The 20,008-nt window shown below is 38.4% G+C and overlaps 1 protein-coding gene across 1 annotated transcript in view; it reads left to right on the forward strand.

The window, feature by feature from the left end:
- The first annotated feature begins 1,220 nt into the window (after positions 1 to 1,220).
- ROS1 (ROS proto-oncogene 1, receptor tyrosine kinase) overlaps positions 1,221 to 20,008 on the forward strand; it is a 122,374-nt gene continuing 103,586 nt past the window's right edge. Inside the window, exons 1-5 of the mRNA XM_047759759.1 lie at positions 1,221 to 1,471; positions 10,176 to 10,220; positions 10,660 to 10,719; positions 12,397 to 12,423; positions 16,760 to 16,820. Of these exons, the coding sequence (XP_047615715.1) occupies positions 1,349 to 1,471; positions 10,176 to 10,220; positions 10,660 to 10,719; positions 12,397 to 12,423; positions 16,760 to 16,820 (316 nt within the window). The 5' untranslated portion in view covers positions 1,221 to 1,348. The remainder of the gene's footprint in view (positions 1,472 to 10,175; positions 10,221 to 10,659; positions 10,720 to 12,396; positions 12,424 to 16,759; positions 16,821 to 20,008) is intronic.

A 20,008-nucleotide genomic window follows, 5' to 3' on the forward strand; every position in this document is an offset into this window, starting at 1 on the left:
AGAATAAGTTTTAGAGGTCAATTCTGGAGTCAGTACTATTTTTCTTTATGTTGTTTACCAGTTTTGTTAGCATTTACTGAAATATATTCAGCTCAAAACAAACCCTCATGTGCATGTTGCTCAGAATGAGAACTTCGTGTCATTGAGAAGAGGTTAAGTTTGGAGTTCCCACTGTGGTGCAGTGGGTTAAGCTTTGTCTCTGCAGTGGAGAGGGCTCAACCCCTGGCCTGGCACAGTAGATTAAGGATCCAGTGTTGCCATAGCTGTGGTGTAAATTTCAACTGTGGCTGGGATTCCATCCCTGACTTGGGAACTTCCAAATGCTGTGGGTGTGGCAAAAAAAAAAAAAAAAGGTTAAGTTACATTAGCATAATTTATTTAAGAAGACAAGGAAGCTGAATTGCTATTTTAGATTGTCATAAGAAAGAACACCAGCACCAAAATATCTGGCCTTAGAGAGTTAACCCTCAGCAATCTAAAAAGTAGCTACCCACAATGACTTACTTCTGTATGTTGCAAATTTCAGATTCTTTGATTTAGGCTTAGACTTTATCTTGATGCTGGGCTAACTGAAATTTGTACAATATTTCCTCTTCAGGACAGCTGCATTTGGACATATCTTAGGTATCTGTGGTGGCTGGTTTCAGTTCTCTGTCTCAATAGACCTGATAAGGCAGTATTTTAGTTAATATGTAGTAAAGTTCTGAAAGCACTTTTAACAAACTTCCTTGTCCTCAGCTAACTCTCAGAGTATTTGTTTATGAATGGCAGCTTTGTTTGCTTTTTAATTTTAAAATATGTCTTTGGTTTCAAAGGGTTCTGTTTTCCTCTCTGCTGTATCATTTGATTTAGGTGCTTCCATTTTTTTTTGTTACTTCTTTATTAGAGCAGTGTTACTGTTTGCTACAGCACAGCCTGGGAAAACCCAATTTCCTGCATATCTTAGCAAACCTAAAAGCAGTGAAGTGGAGGATCCACTGAGTCTGATCCTGTGTCAGACTGTGTATGTATCACACAGCTGCTGAAATGCAATTTGCCTTCTCCACTTTGTTTGCTTTCCATGTGAAGTGCTCTCCTAAGGCTTAACCTTTACTCAGTGGGTGACTTTCTTTATGGGAGTAAAAGGAAACTATGTTATGAAATAGCTGTTATGGGAATGATACAAGATATCTAGGAGTCAAAGGTCTAAACATTATTTTAAAAGGCAAAGATTCCATCATCTCAAAACAAAACCAAAAAAATCCACCAGCCACTCTTTCAACTGAAGTAATGAAACCCAAAGAAGTCAGATAGAGAAATGGAGAAAATGAGAAGAAAGACCATCTAAAATCCCGCCATTGGTGAAGTAATGAAGAACGTTTACTGGCTTATCCTGAAACTTGTCAATTTTGTGACTCTTGTCTGCGTATGGATTTCCGTGGTACAGTGTACAGTTTTAAACAGCTGCCTAAAGTCATGTGTAACTAACCTGGTAAGTTTTACCGGTATAATATTTGTCTTTTAGGAACTAGAACATGTAGAATTCAGCTTGTTATAAATGATTGAATTATTTTCTCTTTATGACACGTTTCCTTGTGAGAAATAGTAGCAAGGCAAAAAAATATTCTTTTTCCAAAGTAAGTTGGAACGTTAGTAATTATAGATAGGGAAGGGCTACTTTATTTCTTTATTAAGTTTATCTGCTCATAGGTCTTTTTGAGATGGACATAGGATTTAGGTAATGGAGGCTTATATGAAAACAGTTTTGCACACCTTTGAAAAATCAGTTAAACTCATTTATTACAAAATCATTTATATTTGTCTGGAAGCATGAGATAGGTTTGGCCACAGGGCAAAAATGCCTTCTAAGTTGACAGCAGTCCTATTTCTATTGTGGATGCATGCTTGTGTTGGGAGGTGGATGACAAGAGAAGCAGATGCAGATGCCAAATAGAACATTTAATCTTATTATTAATTATTATTTTATATATTATATATTATATATAATTATTATTAAATGAGAACTGTTTGTAATTCCTTTCTATCTCTTCATTTATAATTCTTTTGATGAGTTTTGATGGACATTTATGACTTCCTTCTCATTTCTGGGTGTCATTCCTCTATATGTATTGTTTCATATCATTTCAGTTCTGTGACTTAGTTGTGCTTAAACAGTCACTGAACCAACTTTAAAAACCAAATACATTCTAGCCAGGGAAAGACACACTCTTCTTATCTAAAGACAAAGGAAATAGTATGATAGCTTACTATAACAATTCTTATAGTCATACTTCTTAAAATAATGAAAGTAACAAATACAATACTCATTATTATGCTGAAGTATTGGAGATAGAAGTATGTGGTAGAATAAAAAAGAAATGTAATTTTGTTATACTCTTGGTTTAATTTAAACTATAGTTTAAAACACTACTTAGATTTACTATGGTTGGTAGCACTTTTTAAAAAATTTTTTATTTTATACAAATCTTTGCTGAAGATTTCATTGCCATTAATGTAGCATTGCATATTTTAGCTTTTTATAGTTTATAATCCAGACTTAAAAATGGAATAATGATATTATTAAATGCTTTCTTTATTAAAAATTGAAAACATTTCTGATTATAACAAGAATGCATATTCATTGCAAAATATTTATAAGACAGAGAAGAAATAGAGAAGAACAAAAGAAAAAAATCCTATAATTCTACCAGTATTAACCTATGATTGCATTTTCTTTCAGTGCTTTTTCCTCAAAGACGTATGTAATTTTTCATAAGTTGTGCACTGAGCTTTTTCATTGGACATTGCCTGTGGGCTTTCCTCTATACCCTGGAGTCTTTATGGAAATAGGATCTTTATTGTATTTTGAATATTCCATCATATGAATATACCACTGTAATTTGTTTATTAATTTCCCTACTATCAACACTGATGCTGGTTGTTTTCTGTTACTGTAGTCTCCATTTTATTTTTAAATTTTTATTATTTTATTTTTTACCTAAGTTTAGTTTTATCTTATGTTTATGTGTGTGGGCTTCTTGATTTCAGGGTTTGGCAGAAGTATGAGACAGTCTGTTCTTTGTTGAGCTGCCTTCCGTTCACCACCTACAGAAAAAGGCACAGCTGATGTGGTGGCGACTGCAGAAGACATGGTCTGCCAATTTGACTAGTGACTGTCATAAATGTTCTCCATCCGGGCCTCCCACACTGGGGCTGGGGGAACAAAAGCTAGGTAAAAGAGCAATGAACAGAGCCAGGGATCAGGGGAAAGATATGAAAAGTGCTCAAGTTTATTACAGTGTTTGAATTTTTTTCCCCTGTGCTATCCCTTTAAGCCTGGACATTTGCTATGAAGGTCATCTTTGATTTCACTGGGTAGTTCTTGATATTGGGGCATTTTTGCCTTAAGAAAAAAAACAAAAGTCATGTAAAAAGGAATGTTAGAATTGCTGTCCCAGAATGCATAAACCATAGTTCCATGCTTGAGCATGGATTTTACAGTAATGTATTAATTGAGTTTATTAACTGACCTGATATTTTAAAATTACATATGCTATGTGCTGCAGAGAACAAAAAATAATATTCTTCTGAACACTAATATTGTAAGATCCTTTAAGGAAAAGAAACAAAACAGATTCACGGTCAAATAATTTATGGAAATGCTTACTGCCATACTCTTTTTTTGTTTCTTTAAGGAAAAGAAACAAAACAGATTCACGGTCAAATAATTTATGGAAATGCTTACTGCCATACTCTTTTTTTGCAGATCCTCAGGACATAGTCACATATTAATGGCTTTATTTAATCACAATTTTCTGATCTTCTCTGGCAACAAAATCCTTTTTTTGAGTAGCAAATCCCAACAACTGAGGAACTGGTATAGTGAAGTACTCTTTTAGAAGTATCAACTCAATTCTATAAAAGGCTATTAGAAACAATAGAATTTAGAAAGGTCCTGTTTCCAAAAATGTAGAAACATCAATACCTTTCTTGTATATCAATATATAAGAAGATAATGGAACAAAACAATAATCCAGAAATTTCATAAAATATCCAGGAATTAGCACCATTTGTACTGGTATAGGATTGACAGGCCAGTAAAACAGAATATACTCCAGAAATAAGACCATGTATATAAGGGAGTGTGTAATATGATAAAGATGATAATTCAAACCTAAGTAGGGCTATCCATTTAGAATAAAAAATAACTCCTTCAGTAGGTGAACAAATATTATACTGTGGCAATTCAGATAATGGAATGTTATTCAAAGCAAAGGAGAAGTGAGCTATCAAGCCATGAAAGACATGGAGGAAACTTAAATGCATATTATTAAGTGAAAGAAGCCAACATGAAAAGGCTGCATACTGCATGATTCCAACTATATGACATTCTGGGCAAGGCAAAACTATGAAGATAATGGAAAGATCAGAGGTTGAAGGAGATGGGGTTGGACTGAGGGGAGATGGGTAAGCAGAACACAGCATTGTTAGAGCAGTGAAAATACTTGGTATGGTATTAAAATGACGGATACATGACATTATACATTTGTCCAAACACCAAGAGTGAACTCTAAGGTAAACTATGGACTTTGGGTGATTATGATTATGTCATTTTCATTCATCCTTAATTAAAAAATATACTATTCTGGTGGGCGGTGTTGATAATGATGGAGGCACTGCATGTGTGGGGGCAGGGGGTATATGGGAAATCTCTGTTGTAATCCCAATTCTGTTGTAAACCTAAAGCTACCTTACAGAGAAACGCATGCTGATGAATATTCCCAAAAGCTTCACCTCTAATGCCCTTCCCCCACAAAAAGCCACATTCACCCCGTTTTCCCAGGAGATCCTCCAAAATCTGCAGTCAGGTCCGACCCAAATTTCTATGGAGCCCCTGCTTTGCCCTGGGACCCGGTCCATGTCAAAGTCTGTGTGCGCCTTTCAAGAATGGGGTTTCCGTTTCCCCCAGTCCCTTGGAGCTCCTGCATACAAGCCCCACTGGCCTTCAATGCCAGATGCTCCGGGGGCTCTTTCTCCCAGTGCCAGATCCCCACATGTGGGAGTTTGATGTGGGGCTCAGAACTCTCACCGCTGTAGGTGAATCTCTGTGGTACAGTTAGCTTCCAGTCTGTGGGGCTTCCCACCCGGGACGTATGGGGTTGCTTATATCACGTAATCGCCCCTCCCACCTCTTGATATGGCCTCCTCTTTGTTTTCTGGAGTCTTCTGGAATCTTTTTGAAAATTTTCAGTCCATTTAGTTGAAGGTTGCTCAGCATTTGTTTGTAGTTTTGTTGTTTTTATGAGAGAAGTTGAGCTCCAGTCCTTCTATTCTGCCATCTTAATCTCGTCTCCCTCCCTGCAAAAATTAAAAGTAAAGTGCTTCTTTCTTTAAAAGAAAGATAAAAAAGGATTAAAAAAAATCAACTCCTACATCACTAACAGAGTCAAATAAATTCCAAGAGGTATTAAAAGAAAAAGTATGATTTAAATACAAACAGACAGAAGTTCCTGCTGTGGCACAGTGAATCAAAGATCTGGCTTTATCTCTGAGGTAGCCCAGGTTTGATCCCCAGCCTGGTGCAGTGGGTTAAGCATCCAGAATTGTTGCAGCACTTGTGCTGGTGGCAGCTGGGGCTCGGATTTGATCCCAGGCCTAGGAACTTCCGTATGCTGCAGGTGTAGCTGAAAGAGGGGAAAAAAATACAAACAAATAATAAAAATAAAACAAGACCTCACCTCATTAAAATATTAGAATAAATTAGGGGTGAATATTTCCATAATCTTGGAGTGGGAATGCTTTAAGAATCCTGCTTCAAAAATCCAGAATAACTAAAATAAATTATTAATAAATTCAACTGCTTAGAAACTTAAACTATATGACAATAAAAACAAAGCCAAAGAATGGAAAAAAGTTTGAAATATGATAAACACAATTTTACCAACTCTTCTACACACACACAGACACACACAAAGAAGTATTTGAAATAAATTTAGAATAGGAAGACTTACTTCAAAAGAGAAGAAATATTAATGGCTAAAAAACCTATGATAGATGTTCAACCTCACAGCAACCATAGACTTGTTCAGTAAAGATGAATCATCAATTTTTCTTCTATCAGATTGGCAAAGATAAAAACATTTTATAGTTGGCAAAGTTTGGATAAACTAGATCTTTCATGTGCTGTTGGTTAGGGTGCAAGTTAGATAACTAGAAAACTATGGGTTAATCAATATCAACATTAAAAGGGAAAATATAACTTTAATCCTGAACGTCAAGAAATTTATCTAAAGAGGTTATTATTACTATTATTTTTTTGCTGCACCTGCAGCATGTGGAAGTTCTTGGGCCAGAGATTCAACCCGTGCCTCATTCAAGCTGTGCCAAAAGGGAACTTCCTAAAGAGATTATTGCATAACTAACTAAAAATATGTCTGCTAAAGGATGTTTATAGCAAATTTGCATATAATATTAATAATAGATTTCTAAGTGCCTGGCACTATGCTATAATAATGAATATATTATTTAATTGAATTCTCACAGAACTGTGTACTAAATATTACCCTACTTAAGTTTCACATGAGAATGCTAAGTCTAAACAGCACAAGTAAATTTTAAAATATCACACTGGGAGCACGTATCATATGTGGGGTTAAAATGCAGATCATTCTGCTCTGTTTCACTATTAGGATAGGAAGTAAAGGATGAAATTAGTTCCGGCCAAAGTAGGCAAGGTAGAAAGTTTGTGCCAAGAAGTAGGTGTTAGGATCTGGGACTGGGATTGTCTTTTTTTTTTTGTCTTTTTGTCTTTTTGTGTTTTCAGGGCCATGCCCATGGCATATGGAGGTTCCCAGGTTAGGGGTCTAATCGGAACTGTAGCTGCCTGCCTACGCCACAGCCACAGCAATGTTGGATCCTTAACCCACTGAGCAAGGCCAGGGATCAAATCTGCAACCTTATGGTTACTAGTTGGGTTCGTTAACCACTGAGCCATGTCGGGAACTCTGGGATAGTGTCTATTAAGCAGATAATTGGAGCAGGTAGAACTAAAGTAAACCAGTGAGGATCCTAACTCCAAAGTGAGGAATTTAGTTTAGATTACAGGAAGCACACGTGCTTTGGTTAAGAGTACAGGCTCTAGAGGTAACCAGCACCCCAAATCCTAACTCTTGGGCAATTTACTAAAGCTCCCTTTGTCTTAGCTGTGCAATGGAGTTAATAGTAGGACATACCTAATAGGGTTGATGAGATGTTGAATGAGATTTAGTGCAAAATACCAAGTGCTCAGAACATAGGAGTCACTCACTAATATTATCTATAGTAATGAGGAGGCAGAGGATAGAGAGTGAGTGGAGATTAGGGAAGAGTGTTGACCAAATCTGCTTCATCAGAACCGCACAGACCCAACTCATGAGGCTACCTTGCCCAAGACCACTTGATGGGCACTCCATTCAGACTGTGAAATTTAATTTTGAGAGCTCCCAACAGGACTCAATACTGTTACAATATGACTTTATGGTTACCAAGAAACATCTCTCTTGTTTTATTGTTTAACAACTATCCAGCATCCATCCTTTTGCTTTTATGATCTAATACAGATTTTTTAAGGATAGGAGAAAATTCAATTGCAAATTCACTCTTACTCTTGATTGTGTATGGCTGTTTCAATCACATAAAGGGGAATCAAAAGCTTCATTTTGAACAAAATTACAAAAACGAAGAATGGGAAGCATGTGGTTGCACAATTAACCTAAAAGATATAGTTCTGGAATTCCCATCATGGCTCAGCGGTAACGAACCTGACTAGGACCCATGATGACGGGGGTTCAACCCCTGGCCCAGCTCAATGCTTTAACGATCCGATCCGGTGTTGCCATGAGCTGTGTAGACACAGCTCAGATCCTGAGTGGCTGTGGCTGTGGTGTAAGCCAGCAGCCATAGCTCTGATTTGAGTCCTAGCCTGAAAACTTCCATATGCTGTCCTAGAGAGAAAAAAAAAATATTTACAGTTCTTATTGTCTATAATCAAAAACATACTAAGTGTATTAAGTATCCTTCTCCTTTCCCTACAGATATAAGTTATTAGGAGATGGAGATTAGAGGACTCTTTATTCACACATCAAACGAGAGAAAAAAATTCAACATTTGTCCTTTGGTTCTGTGTCTGATTAATTCTCAAGCAAATCCCCAAGATGCTAGGTCACTGGATGATGCTTCCAAGGGACAGGACTTCTAGACCATTCCTGAGCAGTAGGCTATCTTGAATTCATAGATTTATTCCTTTAGCATAAATTTATTGAACATCTATTATCCTCTGGCACTGTTCTAGATGCTGGAGAGAGAGTGGAGAGCAAAATGGATCGTGCTTACATGGAAGGGAGAGAGAGAGGGCTCCATGAACTTAGAGGTGGTCGGCTCTTCCCTCTGAAAAGTACGGGCTATTTGGAAGGCCACACAGATGCTTAAATCACTTCCCAAGTTACTTCGGATTTTCTGTTGTCTCTTGGAACATATCTTGCTTGTAGTTTTAGGTTACCCAAAGACAGATGGCGTGCTCCTTACTAAATTAATCACCTCCCAAATTCAATGGTTCAAATTCAGCAAATTTTAAGGCAAGATTCTGGTGGTACCAATTAGAGTTACTAAAAATATTCACTTAGTTTTCCTCTGCCTGTAATTCTAAGTCAATGAGTGAGGCAGGGTGACAATTAGATCATAACCATGTAAGGCTATTCGGGGTGCATGTCTGATTACCATTCTTTGTAAGCCCTTCTGTTCAGGAAAGACTCCACTCAAATAATGACCAGGGAGAGGATGAACAACTTACATATTTTCTCCCTTAGTTTCCATTTCTTTTATTTTCCTCCAGCACAAAAAAATTCCCAAAATTTGCAAAAATATGAGAAATAATCTGCTGTTTTACTATGTGCAAGATTCTGAATTTGTATTTTTCCTCTGCCCTTAATAAGACTGCTTTTAAAAAAGAAAAATCCCAACATAATTCATTCTAATCCAGGAGTCTTTGATAAACTGACTAAGGTCACAGGCTTATAAAATACTATGTGAGAATTTTTCCATTTGTTTTTTTGTTTTGTTTTGTTTTTTGTTGTCGTTGTTGTTGTTTTTGCTTTTTAGGGCTGCACCTGCAGCATATGGAAGTTCCCAGGCTGGGAGCTGAATTGGAGCTGTAGTTGCCAGCCTGCTCCACAGCCACAGCAACATGGGATCCGAGCCATGTCTGAGATCTACACCATAGCTCATGGCAATACTGGATCCTTAACCCACTGAGTGAGGCCAGGGATCAAACCTGCATCCTCATGGATACTGGTTGAATTCTTAACCTGATGAGCCACAATGGGAACTCCAATTTCTCCACTGTTATTAACTCCTCCTTATGGCCACACCCCACTGCAACCTTGAAGGTTTGTGGCAACCTTGTGTTGTCTGATGATGGTTAGCATTTTTTAGGAATAAAGACTTTTAAATTGAGGCATATGTACATTGTTTTTTAAAACACAATGCTATTGCACACTGACCAGACTACAGTTTAGTGGGAACATAACTTCTATGTGCACTCAGAAGGCCCCAAATTGGTATGATTCTCTTTATTGTGGTGACTGGACCAAACTTGCGGTATCTCTGAGGGATGACTATTAATTTGCACTGGCATTTTGTCTGATTTATGACTGATTTAACAACTTTAAAACATTTGGTTCCTTACTTTACAGTTAAAAAACCCTGAGGAGGCAATATTATTTCAGGAGGCATTTTTTTTTTTTTTAAAGGTGTGGGAGTTCCTTTTGTGGCTTAGCAGTAAAGAACCTGACTAGTATCCATGAGGATGCGGGTTCAAGCCCTGGCCTCACTCTGTGGGTTAAAGATCTGGTGTTGCCATGAACTGTGGTGTAGATCACAGACACGGCTCAGATCCTTTGTTGCCGTGACTGTGGTATAGGCCGGCAGCTGCAGCTCCGATTCAACCCCTAGCCTGGGAACTTCCACATGCTGCAGGTGCAGCCCTAAAAAAGCAAAATAAATAAATGAAAAACTAAAATGATAGTTGAGCTGGATTTGAATTTCACTAGAAATAATTTCTTTATAGTTGAGTTACTATTACAATGCAAGGGGAAAAAAATGCAGTGGTTACAATGAACATAAGATTGATGGGGTGTTCACTGCCTCCTTCCTCATTTCAGGGCAGACAGCTTGATGTTGGCACACCATACAATCTGAGTGAACCGGTGAGTAATCTGTTCCACTGCCTGGGACTTTACAGTGTTTGAATTGATAAGAAAGAGACATTGGTCAGGTTTGATTATGATTAGAATAATTCCTAAGTAAAAGTTCATGTATTTGTTCCTGATGGAGAAAGCTGAACCAGAAATAGCCGGAAGTCTGAATCACAGAGTATTACCTGTGATTCAGAGATCCGGTACTGTCACTGCAGTGACGAGGGTTTAATTCCTGGCCCAGGAACTTCCACATGCTGCACACATGTGTGACCAAATAAACAAATATGACAGCTCTGCTTAGAATCTCAAAGGTCCTGATGCTTTTGAGGCCACAGATTCCTTGGTAGATTTCTATTTTGAAAACACTTTGTGTTACTAATTGCACTTTCAGGTGACAAGAAAAAGTCATCCTTCTTCAGTCACCAATGTCTTTTATTGTCTCTTGCAGTGCATCCAAGGATGTCATTTTTGGAACTCAGCAAATCAGGAAAACTGTGCTTTAAAGTGTGTAAGTATTAATTATGTTTCTGTTCTGATACTAATGTTGCTCTCAAGGGAAATGTTCTCTAAGAGGATTCCCATTTGAGTTTTCATTAGCTTTCAATTAATTTACTTGACTCTAAAGCAAAAGTGTGATTGCCTGAGTAGTACACAGCAGTAGGAAAAAAGTGCAATCAATATTATTAATGGAATTGGAAACCAAGGAAAGTTAATGCAATCCACAGAACGCAGGGATGCCCGATATCTCCAAACTATAAGACTTTTAGTAGAATGTTAGGTATCTGTTGAATTTCCTAGTCCTGCACTTCTCGAATTTTAATATGCAAATATCTAGGATCTTGCTAAAATGTAGATTCTGATTCAGTAGGTTTGGGGTGGGGCCTGAGATTCTGCACTTATAACAAGCTCCAGGTGGTGCGATGTTAGAGGGCTCTAGACCACACTTTGAATCGCAAGGAATGATCATGTTCAGAGTTTCTTTGCAGGGAACATGGTAGCAATCTAATCCGGAGGGCATAAACACCTAGGTTTGCACCATATTGTGTAGGAAATACATCCCCCGGTACTTTATTTTTCATTTTTAATTTATTCCAGCTTTGCCATTTAGCGTATGACTTCATCCTTTGGTACTTTACTTTCCTCATCAATGAGTTGGGCAGTAATGGAATCTCCCTCCTGAGGATAGTGCCTGATACACCATAATTACTCCAAACTTATGGAAAAGAACATTGTTAATTTAAAAGTGGGTTGCTTTGTTCAGGTCAGAGATTAAATCTGTTAGGATCATGGTAATTTGGGGTAATATTTTCTATTAATGACAAATTATAGTAAAATTCAAATTGAATTTTAAGTAAGGATGTTAATGTCTCCTCACATATAGTCTTGTAGCTTTTCTTGTTTAGCGTGTCCTCATAGATCTATATTATGGGAGTCACTCTCAATGCTTGTGACTGTGTGCTTCATAGACAGGAAGTTATCAAAGGATGGAGCAGGTGCTGTCTGGACTTGGGAACTGTTATACACTTTAAAAACACTTTTCCCTCTCCTTGGTGGCATTTGATAGAAATGGCAATTTAAATCATTATTTATCTAGCTACGTGTTTAATATCTCTTGCCGACACATAAGCCCATCAGGACAGGAGGCTCTCTGTGTCGTTCACACTGTGTCTCCTGCACTGAACACAGTGAGAGGCACAAAGCAGGTGCTCAGACTGCCCTTGCAGAGTGAATGAATGGGAAGAAACATTTGTTTCCAGAAACAGCTCAGGAAGCTGGGTGGGCAAGATGTGGCCAGTCTGGGCAGAGGGCCCTGCTGGCCTTTCCTAGCCAGAGCTATTGATGATTCTCATTTCAGGGTTTGTCTCCTAGGCACCTGCCAATACCCCTTCATTCCCTAACCTGGACAATCACATACCACCTCTTGGCTGACTGCGATCTTCTAGCAGACATAATTCACCCTTGTTTTTCCAGTGATGCAAACAAAATAATTTTACAGCTGTTGGCACAGTAGCCTTCCTGGATGGAAGGCCCATCTCTGGGCTCCCTTGCTTTTGATTTTTTTTTATTGATTATTTTGTCAATGGTGGGGCAAGAAATTAATTTGGAAGAAATGCCTAGCTAAGTGTCCTGAAAATTATTTACAACTTTAAAGATTTTAAATAGTTTTCTTTTTTTTTCTATGCAGAATGATACGTATACTGCTGTTTGTGAGGTGAGTGACAGTCACTTTGAAAAAAGATGTCATCAAACCCCATGTTTCTCTTGTCCTTAAAAAGCTGCTAAAATAAGAATGAAGAAAATAGTCATTCTCAGTGCACAGAAACATTCTTCCTGGGAGGGCTCTAACTCTGGGCATAAAAATGACTGTATAATTTCATTTTTGACACAAGTACTTGCTGTGTTTTATACACATATGTGCATATATATAGTGCATATATGAATGTATATACATATGTATATACACATGCATGCATATTCACACATAATATACTCCCTTACATATATATGTAAAATATATGTGTGTGTGTGTGTGTGTGTGTGTGTGTGTATGGTTGGAAAGATTCTAATTCCTGAAGCCTGGGTGGAGAGTGTGGTGGGAGGAAGGAAAAGGCACATGGAGGGTGACCTTCTTCTCTGCTGATTGCATTTTCATTATTCTATTCTTTTCTATTCTATTTTGCTATTTTATACTTTAAATAAAGTAGACCTGAACAGTAACACATGCTCAAAAGAGACAGAGATAGATAGATTTTTTTTTTTTTTGGTCTTTTGTCTTTTTAGGGCTGCACCCATGGCATATAGAGTTTCCCAGGCTAGGGGTCAAATCACAGCTGTAGCCACTGGCCTACACCACAGCCACAGCACCACGGGATCTGAGCCAAGTCTTCGACCTACACCACAGTTCATGGCAATGCTGGATCCTTATCCCACTGAGCAAGGCCAGGGATCAAACCTGCATCTTCAAGGATACTAGTCGGGTTCGTTAACCACTGAGCCACAGTGGGAAATCCTAAATAGACATTTTTTTTTTTTTGGTCTTTTTGCTATTTCTTTGGGCCGCTCCCTCGGCATATGGAGGTTCCCAGGCTAGGGGTTGAATTGGAGCTGTAGCCACTGGCCTATGCCAGAACCTACACCACAGCTCACGGCAATGCCGGATCGTTAACCCACTGAGCAAGGGCAGGGACTGAACCCGCAACCTCATGTTTCCTAGTCGGATTTGTTAACCACTGCGCCACGACGGGAACTCCTAAATAGATATTTTTAACTCAGCAGCTCACACCTTTAGGAGATCAAACTCATCAACCATAAATAATGCTTCAGCCTAGGATGCTTGGAATTTGTGCACATGTTCCTTGGAGGAAATAGTTTTAGAAGCGGTAGCTTAGCAAAATGTAACTTAGACAGTGATGTTGGCAAGTAAATAAGATGGCTTATTCCTAATAATTTAGAACATGAATTAGATTATCTTAATCTGAAATTGTTGAAAAAATATAATGCCTTCTCATTGCCATTTGAGAAAACATTACAGATTGACTATGTTTTCTGGATTCTCCTGGTCATTTCTTTGACTTATTTTATTTTCCTTGTAGCATTTTTCATTATCTGAACCTATTTTATTTTATTTAAAAAAAACATTTTTCTGTCTTCTTCTAGGGCGGCACCAATGGCATATGGAGGTTCCCAGGCTACAGGTCTACTCGGAGCTGCAGCCACCGGCCTACACCAGAGCCACAGCAACACGGGATCTGAGCCACGTCTGCGACCTACACCATAGCTCACGGCAACACCGGATCCTTAACCCACTGAGGGAGGCCAGGGATTGAACCCGAAACCTCATGGTTCCTAGTCAGATTCATTATCCACTGAACCACGATGGGAACTGCCTGAACCTATTTTATTTTTTAAGTTTGTTACTCTGTTATTGTCTGTCCCTTTCTAAGAAAATGTAAATTCTATGAAGTTGGAGAATTAAGCTGTCTTGTTCATTGTCATATCCTTAAAACTAAAGGAGTGCTTGGCATATAAAAGTATCAATAAATATATTTTGAATGAATGAATGGTTTTTTAGGAGACAAAGCCACAATTTGTATGGGGAGTCTGCAGTAGAGGCATCTGGGAGGTTGGTGGGCATGTCCTCCTTGTGTTACAGGAGTAAGAAAAGGTACCCACAGCAGGTGTGCACTGGGAAACACGGGGTGGAGCCAGAGAGACAGTGACAGAGGTGGTCTTACTGCTCTGGGAACACAGACAACAGGCTGGTGTGTCCCTGGGAAGTATGGACCTGGCTTCTGCAGTGGGAATGGCAGCTCAATAGGCTGGAATATGCCATAAAAATGCCCCATCCAGGGACTTTGAGTTCAGATTCTGAGAATTTCTTTCTGTTTGTCTGTCTTTCTGTATTTCTTTCTTTCTCTCTCTCCTTCCCCTCCCTCCTACCCTCCCTCCCTCTCTTTCTCTCTTTCTTTTTCTTTGTCTTTTTAGGGCCGCACCCATGGCACATGGAAGATACCAGGCTAGGGGTCAAATCAGAGCTGCAGCTGCAACACAGGATCTGAGGCACATCTGTGACCTACACCACAGCTCTGGGCAAGGCTGGATCCTTAACACACTGAGCAGGGCTAGGGATCAAACCTGCATGTTCATGGATACTAGTCAGGTTCTTTACCTGCTGAGCCACAATGGGAACTCCCCTGAGAATTTCTTAAATGCAAATTCCTTTAGATTCTCTCCAGGCAATTTAAGATTGAGAAACACTGGATAACTTCATTTAAAGTCTAATGTTAGATTAGAGAAAGGGGGCGGAGGGAGAGAGAGGTGGAAAATCTAATTAACAGCTTTATCTCTGCTTGGGATAACATTTAAACTCCTTAGAGTAAAATCTTCCAGTTATAAGATTAACAAGTTCTAGGGAATCTAATGTATAGCATGGTGATTAGAGCTAATAACACTGTAATATATACCTAAATGTTGCTAAGAGAGTTTATCTTAAATGTTCTCATCACAAAAAAGAAACAATTATGTGATGGGATGGAGGTTTTAGCTACTGCTGTGGTAGTAAACATCTCAATAAAGCTGGAAAAAAAATATAAGCTTCATCAAAGTAAACAAAACATTTAAACTCCAGATAGGTTAGAATTTTATTATCTATTTTCTCCTGAAAAAAATGCAGGAAAAATAGGCCCACAATTTCCCCCATAATCAGGACTGGCTATAATTTCCAAATAAACATTTTTCCATCTTTTCTTCTTACTCAGTTTTCTTTCTTAAAGAAAAAAAAACTCATGTTAATAATAGTTTTGCTGCCACTTGGTATATTTATTCTCTGCAGTTAATGAAATTGTTGAATGCATTTTACAGAAACCTGCAAAGAAGATGTGAAAAGTATACTAAATCCTTAAGTTAAATAATCCTGAGCCCAAACAGAGGTATTTAAATTAATCCTTAACTAAGCAAACCTGGGCTTATCAGGCTCCACTTCCTTTAAATGCACAGATCAAACATGGGACAGCTAAGTATTTGCACACAACAGCCCTTCTCTACCTGGATGTTCGGGGCCAATGCATTGTGTCATGGTTTCCACTATTATCATGAGAAACAATAACGTGTTATCCTCGGTGTTATATTTATAAACTGAATGAGAGCAGAAAGATTGATCATGATTGTGTTGTGGTTTTACAATGTGTGCCTTCTCCAAGTCCCCCTCTACTCCATAACCATTGTTAATGCATCTGTTAAAAGTTACAGGAAATTTGTGTCTCAGTCATCAAAATGTTTACTCTGTTTTCAGGTAATGAGATAAAATGTTAATCATTATTAGTTTTTGTAGACCTTAAAATTTAACATTGGTACTAGGACATCCTTTGAGATGTTCAGTTACTATAAAGTTTATAGTCTGTTTTTAATTTTTCAAGGAAGGCATGGATATATAAAATAAAAAGGCATCATTTTAGTCTAGAGTTTTAGATTATTAACTCCCTAAACCTTTGACTCTGATGGCAAACATATAATTGCTTTGTTGAGCTCAGTATTTCGTCAAACTGTGAGGTGTCATCCATTACAGGGTCATGAAATTTACTAAATAGTCACAATAAGCAAAATGAAACAGAACACATAAGGTTGTGTCACAGCACAAGATTTCTTTTTAGGACGAAAATGTTCTAAAATTAGACTGTAGTGATGATTGTGCAATTCTTTGAATATACTAAAAGCCATTGAACTATGTACTTTAAATGGATATATAAAATATTTTTCAATAAAACTGTTTTAAAAAAGGGAAAAAGGTACCATTTCAAGAATCTTTTTTTCTCCCCAACATGTATGTGTGGACTAAGTTGTTTTTTTTACATGTATTTTGGAATTTGGGATACGGTCAAAAATGTTTAAGAGATGTTTAATCTCATTAGAAAATGGGAACTTACAGTTGAAATACTTGATATACAGGTATACTTATATATCAGGTATTCATATTTCAAAATTTAGTTGAAGCTTATCAACACAAGCAATACCAAGGCTGCACTGACTGGCACACTTCTTGCTTTCCACAGCGAGAATCCTGTGAAGTCGGCTGCAGCAGTGGGGAAGGTGCATATGAAGAGGAAGTGCTAGGTAAGCAGAGGCACGCAGCTATTACTAAAATTAATCTATACCTCTCTAGGGACCTGTGCTAATGAGCCACCTCTTAAAATATCTAGACTTCGATGTCTCAGTATGGCCTGCCTGCCTATCTATCTATCTATCTATCTATCTATCTATCTATCTATCTATCTGTTATGGAGTAGATAAATATTTCAGCAACTTCAAAAGTGGAAGGTATGTTGATAGACACTCAGGAAGACTTCTTTCAGAGGAAAATAGGGGAAACAGCACACGTTTAGAACTCAAGATTTTGCACGCCTAACTTCAGTGGATGCAATCAATCACTTTTATCTTAAAGAGAAAGACAAAATGCAAATCCTGAGCAACATGATATCAGGAAATGCCACTGTTTTAATGAACTGAAAGTGTAGAATTTTTTTTTTTTTTTTTTTGCCTTTTTAGGGCTGTACCCGTGGCATGTGGAAGTTCCCAGGCTAGGGGTCTAATTGGAGCTGCAGCTGCTAGCCTACACCACAGCCACAGCAACGTGGGATCCAAGCTGAGTCTGTGACCTACACACAGCTCATAGTAATGCTGGATCCTTAACCCACTGAGTGAGACCAGGGATTGAACCCATGTCCTCATGGATACTAGTCAGGTTCATTACCATTGCACCACCATGGGAACTCTGTGTAGAAATATTTAATGCATATTTCATTACTCAGCTAACAGGTATTCAGTACAGTACCTACAATAGGTCTGGCTCCCTTCAAGACTCTGGGCAAGTAGCAGAATGTATATATAGACATTATGCTTCTCAGTGCTAGGTTTTGAGTAAGTAAGGAACTTGCGTGTATGTGTCTCCAGCTCCCTCTGCCTTATTTCAGAGCAGGTTGGGTGTGTCTGAGTGACTTTGCCTGTGTGTTAATTCTCTAGTGGTTTCTGAAGGACCAAGGCTATAAGATAAGTTATAGCCTGGGTGTTGGCAGCTAACTTTTCCAGAATTCCCCAGCATCTCCCCCCACTGAGAGATAGACAGTCCCTGCCAGAACAAGAGATGATTATTGTAGTCCTTGTTTCAATGGCTTGCTTCTTACTCTCAGAGGCTGATGGAAACTGGAAGGTGGCTCTTGCCTTGTTATCCTGATTTACTTCTGCCCTTTAGTGTCTCACAAAAGACCTTCCTTGACATTTCTGTTGAGAGGTAGCCATATCACATTTTTTTCTCTTCTGTGTAGTGGGAGTTAGCTATGGATAAAATGCATATTCTGTGGCTTCCAAACTGTGCACTGAGGTTTCCCAGGGTTCTACCTCGTGGGGAGGTGTGGAGCAAAACGCATAGGATGTCCAACATCTGCTGGACACAGCTGGAACAGCTAGAAGTAGTTGACAGTATAAACAATGGATTACACTACATTTCTTTTCTTTTTTCTTTTTTTCTTTTGGTCTTTTCTAAGGCTGCACCTGTGGCATATGGAGATTTCCAGGCTAGGGGTCTAATTGGAGCTGTAGCTGCTGGCCTACACCACAGCCACAGCAACACCAGATTTGAGCCATGTCTGTGACCTACACCACAGCTCACAGCAACGCTGCATCCTTAACCCACTGAGCAAGGCCAGGGATTGAACCCGCAACCTCATGGTTGCTAGTTGGATTTGTTAACCACTGAGCCATGACATGAACTCTTACATTTCTTTCTACGAAATCATATCTTTACAATGCTGTTTTTTTGTTTTTGTTTTTTTTTTTTTTTGGTGTGATTGTGGTAAAAAGCAAATACCTTGAGAAACCCAACTGGGGAGAGGAAATGAGGATGGAGGTACCCAATCTGATTACAATATTTGAGAAGATGTGCAGTACCTGATAGGTGCATAGAACCTATTACTATGCAATTATTTTTATTTAAATTTAAAATAAATGCACTATTTTGTCTCTCAATTTATGTGGTTTTCCCACCTAAAACAGCTACTAAGTTGATAGGACATGCATACTTAAGATATAATACAGGAGTTCCCATTGTGGCTCAGTGGGTTATGAACTTGACTAGTAGCCATGAGGATATGGATTCGATCCCTGGCCTTGCTCAGTGATTTAAGAATCTGTTATTGCCATGAGCCGTGGTGTAGGTCGCAGACGTAGCTTGGATCCCACGTTGCTGTGGCTGTGGCTGTGGCTGGCAGCTGCAGCTCCAATTAGACCCCTAGCCTGGGAACTTCCATATGCTGTAGGTGCAGCCCTGAAAAGAAAACAACAACAACAAAAAAAACAAAAACAAAACAAAACAAAAAAACAACAAAGGATATAATATTGAATAAATGGAACTGTTTGGTGATTCTTTTGGTCTAGGAAGTCATGAAAAAGTTACTAAGAAACTGAAGATGCCAGAACTTAGAAAGTTTGGGAAACCTTGATTTATACTCTTTTCTTACAGTCTAAAATTATACTACCAACTTAATTATATACTTCTGTTAGAATAAAAGTAATCAGTATTTTATTTTAAATTTCTCACTGACTATGGATCAATATATATGTACCATTAACAAACAAGATGTACCAAGTCTAAATATAAGACATTTGTGAAGTTCCATTGTGGTGCAGTGGAAACGAATCCAATAGGAACCATGAGGTTGTGGGTTTGATACCTGGCCTCACTCAGGGGCTTAAGGATCTGGCGTTGCTGTGAGCTGTGGTATTGTTGCAGACATGGCTCGGATCTGGTGTTACTGTGGCTGTGGCATAGGACAGCAGCTGTACCTCCAATTAGACCCCTTGCCTGGGAACCGGGAACCTCCATATGCCCCCTGGGTGCAGCCCTTAAAAGACAACAGACAAAAAAAAAAAAAAAAAAAGACATTTGTGTCTTACAGACTGTATTGTTTGTTCATTCTAATGAATCTTTTTGTCCATGCCCTTAAGACCCTGCTTGTCTCTGACACATTTGGTATTAGTCTATTTTTCTGTGGGTCTGTATACTATTCCATTTTAGATCCCTCCACGCCCGTTTCCCACATGGGGGGAATAATAATAGCTAATAATACAGTGAAATTAAATAGCTATTATTTAGTAGGCATTAGGCACAGTTCTAAGTAACTTATAGGTTTTAGCTCTTTTTGTCCTCAGAGGTATAAATACTATTATCATCTTCATTTTATAGATAAGGAAAAATGATGCCCACATGTAAATACTTACTTGGGGTTGCACAGCCAGAGAGGAATATA

This window comes from Phacochoerus africanus, chromosome 2 (assembly GCF_016906955.1).
Source record: "Phacochoerus africanus isolate WHEZ1 chromosome 2, ROS_Pafr_v1, whole genome shotgun sequence".
Classification (NCBI taxonomy): domain Eukaryota; kingdom Metazoa; phylum Chordata; class Mammalia; order Artiodactyla; family Suidae; genus Phacochoerus; species Phacochoerus africanus.